Source organism: Myxocyprinus asiaticus, chromosome 17 (genome assembly GCF_019703515.2).
Source record: "Myxocyprinus asiaticus isolate MX2 ecotype Aquarium Trade chromosome 17, UBuf_Myxa_2, whole genome shotgun sequence".
Taxonomy (NCBI): domain Eukaryota; kingdom Metazoa; phylum Chordata; class Actinopteri; order Cypriniformes; family Catostomidae; genus Myxocyprinus; species Myxocyprinus asiaticus.
The window spans coordinates 3,248,976-3,264,905 of record NC_059360.1 but is presented as its reverse complement, the minus strand read 5'-3'; the positions used below and the strand labels follow the sequence as shown (position 1 = coordinate 3,264,905).

The 15,930-nt window shown below is 36.2% G+C and overlaps 2 protein-coding genes across 5 annotated transcripts in view; both read right to left on the bottom strand.

Annotated features, from left to right (window-relative positions):
* Positions 1 to 1,778, bottom strand: part of stxbp6 (syntaxin binding protein 6 (amisyn)) — a 77,254-nt gene extending 75,476 nt beyond the window's left edge. Inside the window, exon 1 of the mRNA XM_051723275.1 lies at positions 1,664 to 1,778. The gene's annotated coding sequence lies outside the window, so the exon portion shown is untranslated. The remainder of the gene's footprint in view (positions 1 to 1,663) is intronic.
* Positions 1,779 to 10,819: 9,041 nt separating this feature from the next.
* fermt2 (FERM domain containing kindlin 2) overlaps positions 10,820 to 15,930 on the bottom strand; it is a 100,761-nt gene continuing 95,650 nt past the window's right edge. For all 4 annotated transcript variants that reach the window (XM_051723203.1, XM_051723205.1, XM_051723206.1 and 1 more), the window contains 2 exons: positions 14,309 to 14,450; positions 10,820 to 13,209 (listed from right to left, as the gene is read on the bottom strand). In XM_051723203.1, the coding sequence (XP_051579163.1) occupies positions 13,036 to 13,209; positions 14,309 to 14,450 (316 nt within the window). In that variant the 3' untranslated portion in view covers positions 10,820 to 13,035. The remainder of the gene's footprint in view (positions 13,210 to 14,308; positions 14,451 to 15,930) is intronic.

Here is a 15,930-nt window from a genome sequence, read left to right as displayed (position 1 = left end):
CAAATGAAATGACTTTTTTATACTTAAAAATAGTATGTAGGGTTATAAAATGCACCAATATTATGTTGAAACTTCAATGTATCAATTACAGAATTTAATAATAAATTATAATGACTATAATAATGCACAGTGTGATACAGTGTCTCAGATTACACGTGCACTCTCGCAGACTGTGGAAACAAACGTGCACTTTAAATAAAGAAGGTTTATGCAACCGATTTCGGATTTCTGCCTCTTTATTTATTATTGCAAGCATATGCAAAATTACTAGGGCTGTCAATCAACTGCATGGTATGCCGAAACCAAATACCAAAATAATCGCAATTAATCACATACATAAATATTTGCTGAGAAAGCCCCTCAATTAACAATAATTCAATATATAATGATTAAATAATTATAAATAGCTATATTTAAATAATTTAAATAATAAAATATAAATGATAAAAAAATAATAATAGAGATCATTAAAATGAATTACGTTATTTTGGCACAGAAATGAAGCATTAAAAAAGACAATACAAAAAGTGGCTTTAGAATACAATATATTGTTTATTTGCATATTACTAAACATAAGCCTATCATTGGCCTACAGTTCATAGCAATCCATTTTGCAATTGAATTCATCAATCAGTCTGAGATTTATTATGAGGGCTTGTTTCAGGATGGGTCAATGTACACGTGTCTCGGTTTCATTGTGTCATAAACATACCATTTTTAGGTCGCTGTGTCAAGTTAAACAAAGCTTAAAATGTAGAAAAACACATCTTGGGATCCCTGCCTTCAGATTTGTGCTCCATCAAGCTGTGTTTTGAACGCAAGAACATGTCCTGTTGTGCTGTCTGCTGAAGAGTTGGTTTGTTCTCTGTATGAGCTGCGCATTGCCTATACAGCTGAAGTTTCGCTTACTGCCCCCTGGAGAAAACAGGTGGTACTACAAGCTTGAATTGCTCAGACAGAAGGAATATTCCTTATTATGATCCGGGGACATGATTAATTGCATTAATTGTATTAATGTGTTATTTATATATATATATATATAATTAATCGCACTGAATTAACACATTAAATCAAATGATCCATTCAAATATCTATGGGGGCACGTGCTCACTCGGTCTGAACAGGCATGACGACGCCTCTGTTGGAGCTTGACAGACGTGCACCATGAACTGCCATTGTATGGAAACAAGCTGCAAATATTCGTCTTTTGTGTTTAACAGAACAAAATAACAGCTTGTATGAGGGTGAGTAAATAAAGACAGAATGTTCATTTTTGGGAAAACCATTCGGCTCTTTCTCTTTAGTCACTCTCTGCAGACATTCATTCATTCCTTTTCTCTGTTTATCAACGCTCTCATAAACGAATTACAAGCAGAAGGGTGTATAAAATAAATAAAATACACTTTAACAGTAAAATCCGTGAGAATCCAGGTAAAAGGGGGTTGTTGTATCTTAACATCAAACTCGCCTAAAAAGCGAAAGTGTGTGTTAGTTTCGTAAAGCTGTTATTATTGTGCGAAAAAGCGCGGGTTTTGTCACATTGTTTTTATGAACAGCGCTCGGTTACCATGAACACCGACAGAAATAACTTTTACTGACTATATACTTAGTTGTAAAACATCTGGGATGATGTAATGAATTATTATTCTTATTTGTTTCTTACCTCACTGCACCCTCCGTGTTCTCGTGTTGCGTTCCGTCTTTGCGCAAGTCTTTCAATGTGCAAACGTCCGGAGTTTAAACACACACGGTTTCTCTCTCTCTCTCTCTCTCTCTCTCTCTCTCTCTCGTGTGTGTGTGTGTGTGTGTGTGTGTGTGTGTGTGTGTGTGCTGTAGTTCACTTCCTCAATCAAAATGTAATCTGTATACACATTTATATTGCCACTTTCTGTTAATATGGGACACTAATGTGTATATGAAGACAAGTAAACAAACAAATATTTTTCTTTAATGAATGTTTTTTTTTTTTTTTTGACATTCCTCAAAACAATGATTGACTGATGAGTTTATAGAGAAAGCCGTTTCTTTTTTGCCATTTTTGACCTAATATTGACCTTAAGACATGCCAGTCTATTGCATACTGTGGCAACTCAAAAACAAACACAAAGACAATGTAAAGCTTCATTTAACGAACTAAATAGCTTTCAACTGTGTTTGATATAATGGCAAGTGATTTTCTAGTACCAAATTAGCAATTTATCATGATTACTCAAGGATAAGGTGTTGGAGTGATGGCTGCTGTCTAGATTTGATCAAAAATGACTTTTTTCAAATAGTGATGGTGTTGTTTTTTACATCAGTAATGTCCTGACTATACTTTGTGATCAGTTGAATGCCACTTTGGTGAATTAAAGTACCAATTTCCTTCCAAAACAGCAAAATCTGTACATTATTCCGAACTTTTGGCCACCAGTGTACATATACAGTTGAAGTCAGAAGTTAACGTACACTTAGGTTGAAGTCATTAAAACAAATTTTTTAACCACTTCACAGATTTCACATTAGCGAACTATAGTTTTGGCAAGTTGTTTAGGACATCTACTTTGTGCATGACAGGAGTAATTTTTCCAACAATTGTTTACAGACAGATTGTTTCACTTTTAATTGACTATATCACAATTCCAGTGGGTCAGAAGTTTACATACACTAAGTTAACTGTGCCTTTAAGCAGCTTGGAAGATTCCGGAAAATGATGTCAAGCCTTTAGACAATTAGCCAGTTAGCTTCTGATAGGAGGTGTACTGAATTGAAGGTGTACCTGTGGATGTATTTTAAGGCCTACCTTCAAACTCAGTGCCTCTTTGCTTGACATCATGGGAAAACAAAAAAAAATCATCCAAGACCTCAGAAAAAAACAATTGTGGACCTCCACAAGTCTGGTTCATCCTTGGGATTAATTTCCAAACACCTGAAGGTACCACATTCATCTGTACAAACAGTAGTACTTAAGTATAAACACCATGGGACCACGCAGCATCATACCGCTCAGGAAGGAGAAGTATTGTGTCTCCTAGAGATGAACGTAATTTGGTGCGAAAAGTGCAAATCAATCCCAGAACAACAGCAAAGGACCTTGTGAAGATGCTGGAGGAAACAGGTAGACAAGTATCTATATCCACAGTAAAACGAGTCCTATATCGACATAACCTGAAAGGCTGCTCAGCAAGGACGAATCCACTGCTCCAAAACTGCCATAAACTACAGTTTGCAAGTGCACATGGGGACAAACATCTTACTTTTTGGAGAAATGCTATCCAAAACATTTGACCCAAGTTAAACAATTTAAAGGCGATGCTACCAAATACTAACAAAATGTATGTAAACTTCTGACCCACTGGGAATGTGATGAAAGAAATAAAAGCTGAAAGAAATCATTCTCTCTACTATTATTCTGACATTTCACATTCTTAAAGTAGTGATCCTAACTGACCTAAGACAGGGAAAGTTTTCTACGATTAAATTCACGAATTGTGAAAAATTTAAATGTATTTGGCTAAGATGTAAATTTCTGACTTCAACTGTGTATATATATATATAAAATCGTCATTTTTATTAATTGTTTATTGCTAGAAAATAAAATCACACCAATCAGGATTTTAAACAGAATTTAGACAAACCTCAAATAAGACAAATAGCTCATTCTCAAAAAGAATTTTGACTTTCTGACTTACAAAATATTGACATTTTCAATTCAGTTCTCGCCCATAAAAGTGGAGTGTAAATGTTTTTATCTTGACATTATTTTTATGCATAAAGGATAACTTGACTGTTCTTCATTTTATTTCGTTTTTGACAAATGAAGACAGGGTTGTAACACCAGTGACAATTCTCTTACAAGATTAATTTTCTAAGATGTGTCAGTTGCATCACAAAACATGCACTACTGATAAAACTAAAGCAAATAATATAATACCATAATTTTTTTTTTTTTTTTTAAATAAATCACTCATGAACATTAAACAAAGTAACACCAATGATATTTAAAATAACCATATGAAAAAAAAATAGCTTAAATGTCAATTAATAACGTTAACTCACTATACACTGAATTGTTTTTAATATATATATAAACTCAGCAAAAAAAAGAAACTCACTTTCAACTGCTTTTATTTTCAGCAAACTTAACGTGTGTAAATATTTGTATGAACATAAAAAGATTCAACTAAGTAACAGTCAGTATTTGGTGTGGCCATCAGCTGCATTAAGTACTGCAGTGCACCTCCTCCTCATGGACTGCACCAGATTTGCCAGTTCTTGCTGTGACATGTTACCCCACTCTTCCACCAAGGCACTTGCAAGTTCAGAGACATTTCTGGGGGGAATGGCCCTAGCCCTCACCCTCCGATCCAACAGGTCCCAGATGTGCTCAATGGGATTGAGATCCGGGCTCTTCGCTGGTCATGGCAGAACACTGACATTCCTGTCTTGCAGGAAATCACGCACAGAACGAGCAGTATGGCTGGTGGCATTGTCATGCTAGAGGGTCATGTCAGGATGAGTTTGCAGGAAGGGTACCACATGAGGGAGAAGGATGTCTTCCCTGTAACACACAGCGTTGAGACTGCCAGCAATGACAACAAGCTCAGTCCGATGATGCTGTGACACACCGCCCCAGACCATGACGGACCTCCACCTCCAAATCGATCCCGCTCCAGAATACAGGCCTCGGTGTAACACTCATTCCTTCGACGATAAACACGAGTCCGATCATCACCCCTGAGGAGACAAAACCACGACTCGTCAGTGAAGACCACTTTTTGCCAGTCCTGTCTGGTCCTGCAAAGGTGGGTTTGTGCCCATAGGCGACCTTGTTGCCGGTGATGTCTGGTAAGGACCTATAACAGGCCTACAAGCCCTCAGTCCAGCCTCTCTCAGCCTATTACAGACAGTCTGAGCACTGATGGAGGGATTGTGCATTCCTGGTGTAACTCGGGCAGTTATTGTTGCCATCCTGTACCTGTCCCGCAGGTGTGATATTCGGATGTACCAATCCTGTGCAGGTGTTGTTACACGTGGTTTGCCGCTGCGAGGACGATCAGCTGTCCTTCCTGTCTCCCTGTAGCGCTGTCTTAGGCGTCTCACAGTACGGACATTGCAATCTGCAGTCCTCATGCCTCCATGCAGCATGCCTAAGGCACATTCACGCAGATGAGCAGGGACCCTGGGCATCTTTCTTTTGGTGTTTTTCAGAGTCAGTAGAAAGGTCTCTCTAGTGTCCTACGTTTTTATAACTGTGACCTTAATTGCCCACCATCTGTAAGCTGTTAGTGTCTTAACGACCGTTCCACAGGTGCATGTTCATTAATTGTTTATGGTTCATTGAACAGGCATGGAAAACATTGTTTAAACCCTTTACAATAAAGATCTGTAAAGTTATTTGGATTTTTACAAAATTGTGTCCTGAAAAAGGGACGTTTCTTTTTTTTGCTGAGTTTATATTGTGAAGTAAATATAGCAGAAAAGATTAAGATTAATTAGTGTAAATTTGAAATTATAAAGTAAATTCTACAGTACATTTGTACTCAATTAAAACATGTAAAAATGAATGCTCTAAAGCCTACAGTATAAATAAATATGATTCATGATTGTTATCTTTACAATGTGTCATCGTTTCAATCCTAAAGTAGAAAAGCTCGTCATATTTATTTGAGTAAATTTCACAGGTAAATAAATAAGTATATTTTAATTGAATAATTAATGAGCTTGTAGGGTTTCACTGTTTGCAAGTTCATTTACACCGTTTTCATTGGTGATCTTGTTGTTACATTAGGTTCCTTCTTGTTTTGTGAAGTCTGAAGTTCATTTTCTACTCAAAATAACCTGTTCATTATATATATATATATATATATATATATATATATAAAAAAACAAAATCTATTGATTGTTACCATCATTGTCTTTTGTGCATCAAGTGTTGAGGTCTGCGTGCCAGCCCTGTATCTTGATTCCAAAGACAGTAATGCATACTAATAGACTTCATAGCATTAAGCTTCTCTGTTTATGGTTTCTGTATGTCATTTGGTTCAAGTTTAAATGTGAAAAAAGTTCATTTAAAATGTACTGTTTATGTTTAAGTACCATGTACAGTGGCAAGAAAAAGTATGTGAACCCTTTGGAATTAGCTGGTTTTCTGCATGAATTGGTCACTAAATGTGATCTCATCTAAATTAAAGTCACAAGTATAGACAAACACAATGTGCTTAACACACAACCAATTATAATCTTTCATGTCTTTATTGAACACATCCCATTAAACATTCACAGTGCTGTGGAAAAAGTAAGTGAACCCTTTGATTTAATAATTGGTCAATCCTCCTTTGGCAGAAATAACCTTAACCAAGTGTTTCCGGTAGCTGCGGATTAGACCAGCACAACGTTCAGAAGGAATTTTGGATCATTCTTCCTTACAGAACTGCTTCAGCTCAGACATATTCTTAGGATGTCTGGTGTGAACGACTCTCTTGAGGTCATTCCACTGCATCTCTATTGGGTTAAGGTCTGGGCTCTGACTCCAAAAGGAGGATTAACTTTTTTTTAAGCCATTCTGTAGTGGATTTACTTCAATGTTTAGGGTCATTGTCCTGCTGCAGCACCCAACTTCTACTGAGCTTCAGCTGGCGCACAGCCACCCTGACATTATCCTGTAGGATATCTTGATAAACTTGGGAATTCATTTTCCCTCAATGATGGCAAGTGGTCCAGGGCCTGAAGCAGCCCCAAATCATGATGCTCCCTTCACCGTACTTCACCGTTGGCATGATGTTTTCATTTTGGTATGCGGTGCCCTTTTTATGCCATACATAGTTCTGCATGTTCTTCCCAAACAATTCAACCTTGGTTTCATCAGTCCACGAAACATTTTCCCAGTAGTGTTTGGAGTGTCAAGGTGGTCTTTGTAAAACTTCAGGCGTGCAGCAATATTTTTGTTGGAAAACAGCGGCTTCCTTCGTGGTGTCCTGTCATGAGCACACGCCTGTTTAATGTTTTCTGTAGATTCATGAACAGAGATGTTAACCAGTTCCAGTGATTCCTTCAAGTCTTTATCTGTCACTCTAGTGTTATTTTTTACCTCATTGAGCATTCTGCAATGTGCCCTTTGAGTCATCTTGACTAGACGGCCACTTCTAGTGAGAGTAGTCACAGTACTAAATCATCTCCATTTATAGACAGTTTGTCTAACTGTGGACAGATGAATATCTAAGCTCTTCGAGATAACTTTGTAACCCTTTCCAGGTTTATGCAAAGCAACAATTCTTGATCGTAGGTCTTCTGAAATCTATTTTGTGCAAGTCATGGTTCACGTCAGATGCTTCTTGTGAATAACAAACTCAAAATGTTTTAGTGCTTTTTATAAGTCAGAGTATCTCTAACCCACACCACCAATCTAGTTTTTATTAATTAGATGCCAGATTTGCCAACTCATGACTCTAATTCACTTTTATTGACGTCTTTAGCCTAGGGGTTCACTTTTTCCACAGCACTGTAAATGTTTAATGGGATGTGTTCAATAAAGACCTGAAAGATTATAATTGTGTGTTGTTAGCTTAAGCACATTGTGTTTGTCTATACTTGTGACTTTGATGAAGATGAGATCACATTTTATGACCAATTAATGCAGAAAACCAGATAATTCCAAAAGGTTCACGTTTTCTTCCCACTGTAAGTAAAAGTTACTGTATTAACTAAAATGTTACATTTAGTCACTTTAATCAATATTATTTCATGAAGTTAAAGCTGAAATATGCAACTTTTCAGTGTTAAAATTCTTCTATCCCAGTTTAATATGCAGAGACAACTATAAGAAAGCCATTCATAGGTTAATTTTCTTGAAAACTATAAACATTTTGGCGCTTCATGTTTGTTTTGAGTGACCCACTTAGACCAGCCCCAACAGCATTACTCAACCAATGGCGTGAGTTGGGGGTGAGACTTTCTTACTGTTTGAACAACAGCAGACGAGGGGTGTATTCCGAAAGCTGTTTTGAAAACATGGTTTATTTTTGCAATTCTGTCCGGTGAAGCTTGTGTTGCAGAAATTACATACATCAGTTTTAAGTAGATTTTACTTAATGTTATACCATTAAAATTTACTTAGCAAGATTTTGCACACAGTTTTTCTAAATAAAAATTAAGTAAATCTTACGTCATTTTTTTTTTCAGTGTATATGTACATTTGAGCAGCCTTCCTCTGAACTTTGACCTTGAAAGTTCTTTTCCAAAACTTTCTGTATTTTGAAAATACAAGTTTTTAACATTGATTAAAGCAATAACATGAAATCAAGGGAAAACTTTCTTTTTAATTACTAATTACTTTAAATTGCTTATATATATATTTGTTAGGCCTTGCACTAATGCATGACCTGAGAAAACAAAATGAGTAAAAAAATAAACATACATAACTGTAAATGTCATAGAAGTGGTGTACCAGATGAAGGGGACAAGGGTTTTTTTTTTAGGCAGTTTACAAATTCAAATATATTTTCTAAAAAAAAATTGTAAAACAATAAAGAGTAAAACCATTTCATATTATTTAATAAAGGTTAGGTTATAGAATAATGCCTTCTAAATAGCGTTTTTTGACTATTTGAAAGCTTTCTCATGATGGGAAATGTTGTCACCATATTTTGATGATCACCCAAATTGAAGAATATCTTTTTTTGTTTTATTAAATTCTGTTTTTTAAGCTCTTATAAAATGTAGTATAACTCTGCTCTTATCTCCTCAGGTAAATGAGCAAGATCTTCTGAAGGTTAAGCACCACCTTTCAGAATGACACAAAAATTTGACTTTTAAAAGTCTCAAATCCCATTTGTACCATATTTGTGGAAACTTTGTCTGAACAATGCACTTATATCTTAAAGTAGGATTTCAAGTAAGTCTGATTGTGTGGAAAGGTTTTGGAAACTCTTCATAATGTCTTTGTGTGCTACAGAATAAACCGTACAAAGGCTTGTCAATGAACTCTCACATAAAGCTTCACTGCAGCAAAAAAAAGAGTCTGGAAACCCAAGAATTCCATTAATGTGAGACCAAATCCACTGGGTCTAGTAATCCTCCTGAAAATAAACATGACCTATTGACCTCAAGACCTTCTACAGTCTCATCACATACGCATGACTTATTTGTGGTGTGTATGTAAAGAACACTATGACAGACATTCATACATACTGTATATTTGACTTTCCAATATTGATATCAAGTTTTCCTAAATCATGTCCCTTTTAGCCTGTACACAATCCAGCTGTACCTCACAGTGAGGGGCGTATAATGAGAAAAATGAATGTGTAATTATTTTAGTAGTGGAGTGTCTGGACATTTCAAATGTAAAATTATTAGCAAACTGACTGACCAAATGTTTTCACAACAGTTAGTGAATATTGAGTTGATTATGTTTGTCATGGATGGATTTTTTGAATCACACAGATGGTTTGTAGTGCTAATATGGGTATTTGTATCTACACTTTTACCACTGTCTTAAGAATGCACTAGCAGGTGAAGCTCAATGGCTGTTGCTTTGACTTCTTGCTTATTTAAACTCAATATATACAGTTGTTACATCTTATGTATTTTGATACGAATTCTGTCATCTTTATTCATGGTCCCTCAGTTTCGGATTAGCTGATTGCACCACAAGTACATGCACAGATCCAAAGTCTTCACTAGTGGTGATCTTGAGCTGTGACATCAAAGGCAGCAAGCAGACAGGGAAAACTCCATTTGAAGGATTTCGAGAAAAATGATCACATTGGTAATGTGGAAATTGGCAATTTCACTGTATGAATGAAAGTATAAGTCAAAAAGTAATCCAACATAGATTAGAGTGTGCAGAGCTGTTATACAGACAAAGGGTGGTTACTCTGAAGATGATCAAATATATGATTTTTAAATAGGTATATACATATAAGCTTTCACTTGTTTAAACTAATGAATTATAACATTTCTGGTCACTGCATAATTCCCATAATTCTATTTGTGTTGTTTCATATTTTAATATTATTCTAACATGGGAAAAATGTGTGAACCTTTGCCAGGCACTGTGCATTATATATGAATTTACAGATGTTAATAGCTGCAGGAGAAAGCTTCCTTTGGCAAGTCTTGTTTTGGCTTCAGAAACAACAAAAACAGTATGCTTTTAATTTCAGATTTATGTAAATACTCAATTTTTGAAAAAGAAAATGAAAAACAAATTGCCCCTGCCTGTTTTTTTTAATAACTAATAACTTTTTATTTTATCTTCCCACCATGATGTAGAAAAGGTCCAAATGATGTCACTTCCTGAGTTTTATGGAACGTTCTACATTTGTAATTGAGTTGAATGCGAAAAGTGGGACACTTTTTTCTATTTTTGTAATAATTAAAACATTCTTTTTGTCTGCCAGAATGTAATTCAACAAACTGCATGACTTTAATTCCTGGAAATAGTCAAGAAGGTCTAGACCTCTGCAGTGAGACAGGCCAAAATCACCATTTTACATTTTTATGTTTAAAATTGGCAACTTTTTATGCTATTTTTTTCCTGACATGTATTAGTTCTCCCTCTGAAGTACATGCAATGAGTGCCTTTATTACTTTAAAAACAGTAATGGGACACTAATTTGTAGGATGTTGTGTCAAGATCACATTGACATTTCTACAGTAACTTCACTTTCAAGTGTAAGCTATTCAAAAAGTTAACCAGGAACAAATTGTGTAACCACGGTCACCTCTGGTTAGATGGCAGTAGCGTAACTGAATAATTAACATTGTTTGCAGCAACACTTCTCTCTCATGGTGGAAAAAGGGACTGCAGTCTAGTTGATACATTGAACCATTGCCATTTTAGGACTTTAAATAAAAATGATTTTATTATTTCTTTTTTTAAGGTAAATGGCATTTTTACAATCTTAAAACAGGCCATGCACTGCACTGCTGGCATCTGAACAAAAAACAAAAAAAACCTTCACTTCTGGCTCTAAAACAGCTTCATATGGGAAAACAGAAGAAAATACAGACAAGAACTGATGCACTATAAAAGACACAAAACAGATTCTGCTGCACTTCAATAGTGTTTGAGCGATCATTAGTGACACTTTCTTACAAGGTTTTTTTTTTTTTTTGCAGCAGCAGCATTAGAATCAAACAATTATGGATTTATATCAGTTAAGGCAGGAAAAACAAAAGGCTAATCAAAGCTCCTCATGATTCTTTCAGAGATATAAGACACTGTGATCTAAATGAATTCATTCAAAGATAGAGCTTGGGATATTTGGGATAGATATATATATATATATAATTCTAAAACTCCACAAGATTGTAACATTGGCAGGCACGAATCCTCAATGTCAAAAATTGCTTTTTTTCCCTCTCTTCTGGAAAAAAAAATAAACTTCCAAAAAATGGCAGAAAAAAAAAAAGCAGCAACAAAACAACTGTACAATTCTTTAAAACCTGTGGTTTTACATTACATACAAAAAAAACAACAATACTTCATTTAGCGTTCCTTCATATAAGAAAAGAAAAAGAATGGAAATTGCATGTTTCTTGTTTTAAAACACAGTGACCTATCGCTGGTGCATAATAATGAAAAGCTGTTGAATAATACTATACTGGTGCACAGTAAAGACTGATGAATAAAATAGCAGACCTCATAGGAAGTTAATAATAAAAAGAAACTCCTTACATTTTGATTACTCAGTGACCTTCAAAAGCCGAATCTGTAGCCATAGATTCATTTCTTCATAAACATTCTCCTATGTTGCTGCATTGCGAACTGTTGCTACGAAAAAAAGTGGGCAACCCACTGTCATAGTGTACAAAAATATCTGTGTAAGTAACTTTAAAGTAGTGTCAAACACACATGATAGCTAAAACCAGAGGGCATAGTCAAACACACTAATAGAAACTTCAAACTACAGCTTATTGATGGAGAGACTCTTACCTTACGGTAGAAGTGCTTCAAAATAACTTCATCTCACAGACATGACAAAATTGAATCGATTGTTGAAGGAAAAACTGCTGAGTGTAGTGTTGGAAGTCAAAACAGTTTAGATCCCTTCAGAAGCAGCGACAAAAGGGATAGTTCACCCAAAAATAATTTACTCACAATCATGTTTATTCAAACCCATTTGCTGTTATTTGTTTCTGTGGAACACAAAAGGAGAAACTATGAAGAAACTTCATGCAGCTTTTTTTCATAAAACAATTTGTAGTGACCACAACTGTCAAGCTGCAAAAAGGACAGAAATTAAGTTCTTCATACGACTCAATCGCTATATGATAGCTTTTCAACGTTAAATTGTTCCCCTCAGTCCAAGCTCAAAGGAACTACAAAAGTCGCGTTGGACTGCAAAAATAGTGACCAAACATCATCATAACAAACCTGCGCCATATTTGATTTGAGAGCTGCAGCGAAATGGCTCATTTGGACAACTTTTATGGTACTGTTTTTGTATGGAAAACAGTTGCATAAAGATTCTTCAAAATGTCTCATTTTGTGTTCTACTGAAAAAAATAACAGCATGCCAGTTTGGAACAACATGAGGGTGAGTAAACTGTCACAATTTAAATTTTTGAGTGAATGATTCCTTTGAAGCTAGTGAAACAATTCCTTCTGTAATGTTGACATCGTTGAATTATCGCAAAGGATTAAAAGGCACTAATGAGCACGACAACATTCAAAAATGACCCAGAAAGACGATGTAAATGTAACGCGAGTTAGTGAGAAATAAATAATTGGCATTTCTTGGAGGACAAAGCTAGCATATATCTATTCACTTCATCTTGACAACTAAATTCCTGGAGGGATGCAGTTAACCGCTCTGGTGAAAGTAACTTCTGACATAGACTAAGAGGGAACTGTCTCCATGGACTCGGTGTCTTCATAGTGTCCTCACTCAGTATGTCTGCTAGTGATATAAACGCTTTCACAAGCATAAAGTTTTTAAACAACTATGATGTGGCGAGTTGAAGTGGTTAAAACAGAGAAAAGAAAAGCTGTGTGAGTAACCGAATAAAGTCAGTTCCGGCCCCCTGATGCTATGAGAAGAGCAGCGCTCAAACCCATCCGCTGGTCAGTTTGTAGAACATCTCCTCATCTAGAGACTCGTTCTGGTCCTTGGCACGTGTGGACAGGAAGATGTAGCCGCCGATGAACTCGTGCACCACTTTACAGTCCACCTCGGCACAGATGAACGCAAGACTGGGCTCGTCAGCAAACTCCACTGTTACCTACAGTGACAGTAGAGCAGATCATTATGTACAGGCATAATACATGATATATAATATGCAATTCATGTATGAAGTGTTTGAAGATCTCATGTCAGAGTCTCTGCTGTCTTGTGTTTAAGGTTTGTAGCAAGAAAAAGAGCAAAGAACCAGGAGCCATATTCATTGTTTTTCAGGAGCAGTGGTTCCCAAACTGGGTGTAAACAGACTGAACAAAAATATTTAATCTCAAAATATCAGATCTGTGCAATGTGTAAATGCAGTCTAATTGATGCTGTCTGTTATGAGCCTATCATTAATCACAATATCTTTTGAGGACTTTCGATGTTTATGGCTTATGGTGCAGCTGGGCTTGAGTAAAACGTTGAAATCATTCAGGAGCTACAGTGTTTAAATGACTTTGTTGTTACTGTTATTTGGTTGGGTGTGTGTTATGTGTGAACACTAAAATATCGTTTTTTTGTTGTGGAGCTGGTTCATTCTCTCCCAACTGAGTTTCAAATAAATAGGGCTGGATTGCACTAGTTAGCATCTGAAGTTCACAGGAGTTATTTGCTATGTAAAAATGTCAGCCAACATCATAACAGTGGGCATTTACATTAAAGTCTTTAAAGAGAATCAACGCTGAAACCAAAGTTTTTCAGACAGAGGGCCTGTTGGAAAATGATCATATATTACAAATTATGGCTGTTTTGGTGCAAAAACACATACTAACATTATAAGTAAAAAAAGAAGAAAAAAAAGTATGTCATGACCCCTTTAAGTAGTTGACAACTGTGAGTAAACCACCATTTGTGCTTTGTTTATGCCTGTTAAGCTGCTTCTTTTTAGCATACTACATGGGTTAATCCACCACCCCCCCAAAAAAAACAACAACTACAAATCTGTCTCACACTTCTAATTATATCATAAGTTTGGTTCTGTACACACTACACTGATTTCATGTAAGTGTGATTGTCACTACATACATCTGAATTCATACAAGTGAATTGTGTTGTACAATACATTTGTCACACCCCTAATTACCAAACTTTGTGTATAGACAATCGTATTATTTGCAGTGTGTCAGTCACCACTGGTCTGAATATAAAGAGCCTGTTACCATCTTGATCTCCCAGTTGACATTCCACTGTTTCATGTTGCTAAAGCGCCAGGTCTTGATGGCATCTCCTGTGCTGGCATCCATACGGATCAGTCTGTTGTAGGTGATGCCAATCAACTCATCTCTCTTGCTCCCCTGGAACCTAATCAAATTCAACAATTATCAACAATTAATCTAATGTTGCAACAACTAACTGATCAAATAAAAATAATAAAAAATCTTTCATTATCAACTAATTTTAGCTTTGAAAAATGTGCGAACAAAGCCACGTTTCCATCCCATGTGTTCAAAAGAACAAATTCATCATTTCCGGAGAAACTGTAGCCACTGTGACTCTTTTATAAATAAAACACTTGTGGTTTAGAGCACACAGACAAAAAACAATGTAAAGAAGTTCTCATGTCTGGGAGCTACAGCGCATCACAGTTCTGTAAGTACTTTGTGTGTTTGTTCCTCCTTCCATATGTCTTTACCATGCAGTTCCCACACAAAACAGTCCTGCAGGACTCCTGAAGGATTGTAGTTCTTTGTGCAGGAATCCTGCAGGACCGAACAAAATCCTACAGGACAGGGTATGTTCCTACCAGAGCCCTGTAGATTTTTCTACTGACTTGTCCTGTAGGATTGCCTAATGTCCTACAGGAATTTAGTATTTCTGCAAGATAAATCTCACACACACACACAAATTATATATATATATATATATATATATACACATACACACACACACACACACCGATCATTCTGAGTTACCGTAGACCGTTTGAACCAGTCTGGCCATTCTCTGTTGACCTCTCTGATCAACAAGGTGTTTCCATCCGCAGATCTGCCACTCACTGGATGTTTTTAGTTTTTTGCACCATTCAGAGTAAATTCTAGAGACTGTTGTGTGTGAAAATCCCAGGAGATCAGCAGTTACAGAAATACTCAAACCAGCCCATCTGACACCAATAATCATCGATGTGATTATCTAATCAGCCAATCGTGTGGCAGCAGTACAGTGCATAAAATCATGCAGATACGGGTCAGGAGCTTCAGTTAATGATCACATCAACCTTCAGAATGGGGAAAAATGTGATCTCAGTGATTTGGACCGTGGCATGATTGTTGGTGTCAGATGGGCTGGTTTGAGTATTTCTGTAACTGCTGATCTCCTGGGATTTTCACACACAACAGTCTCTAGAATTTACTCTGAATGGTGCCAAAAACTAAAAACATCCAATGAGCGGCAGATCTGTGGATGGAAATGCCTTGTTGATGAGAGATGTCAACAGAGAATGGCCAGACTGGTTTGAACTGACAAAGTCTACGGTAACTCAGATAACCGCTCTGTACAATTGTGGTGAGAAGAATATCATGTCAGAATACCATTCTGAAATGCGGGTTGGCGCTGTTTTGGCAGCATGTGGGGGACCTACACAAAATTAGACAGGTGGTTTTAATGTTGTGGCTGATCGGTGTGTGTTTGTGTATATATATATATATATACACACACTGAAAATATTATTATTATTAGCCTATTTTTATTAGTATTACTAAATGGAAAATAAAGTTTCAGAAATTTGTTTTTCACTAAACTTAATATCACCTATAGTGTCTTGCATGTTTTGAGAATTATTATT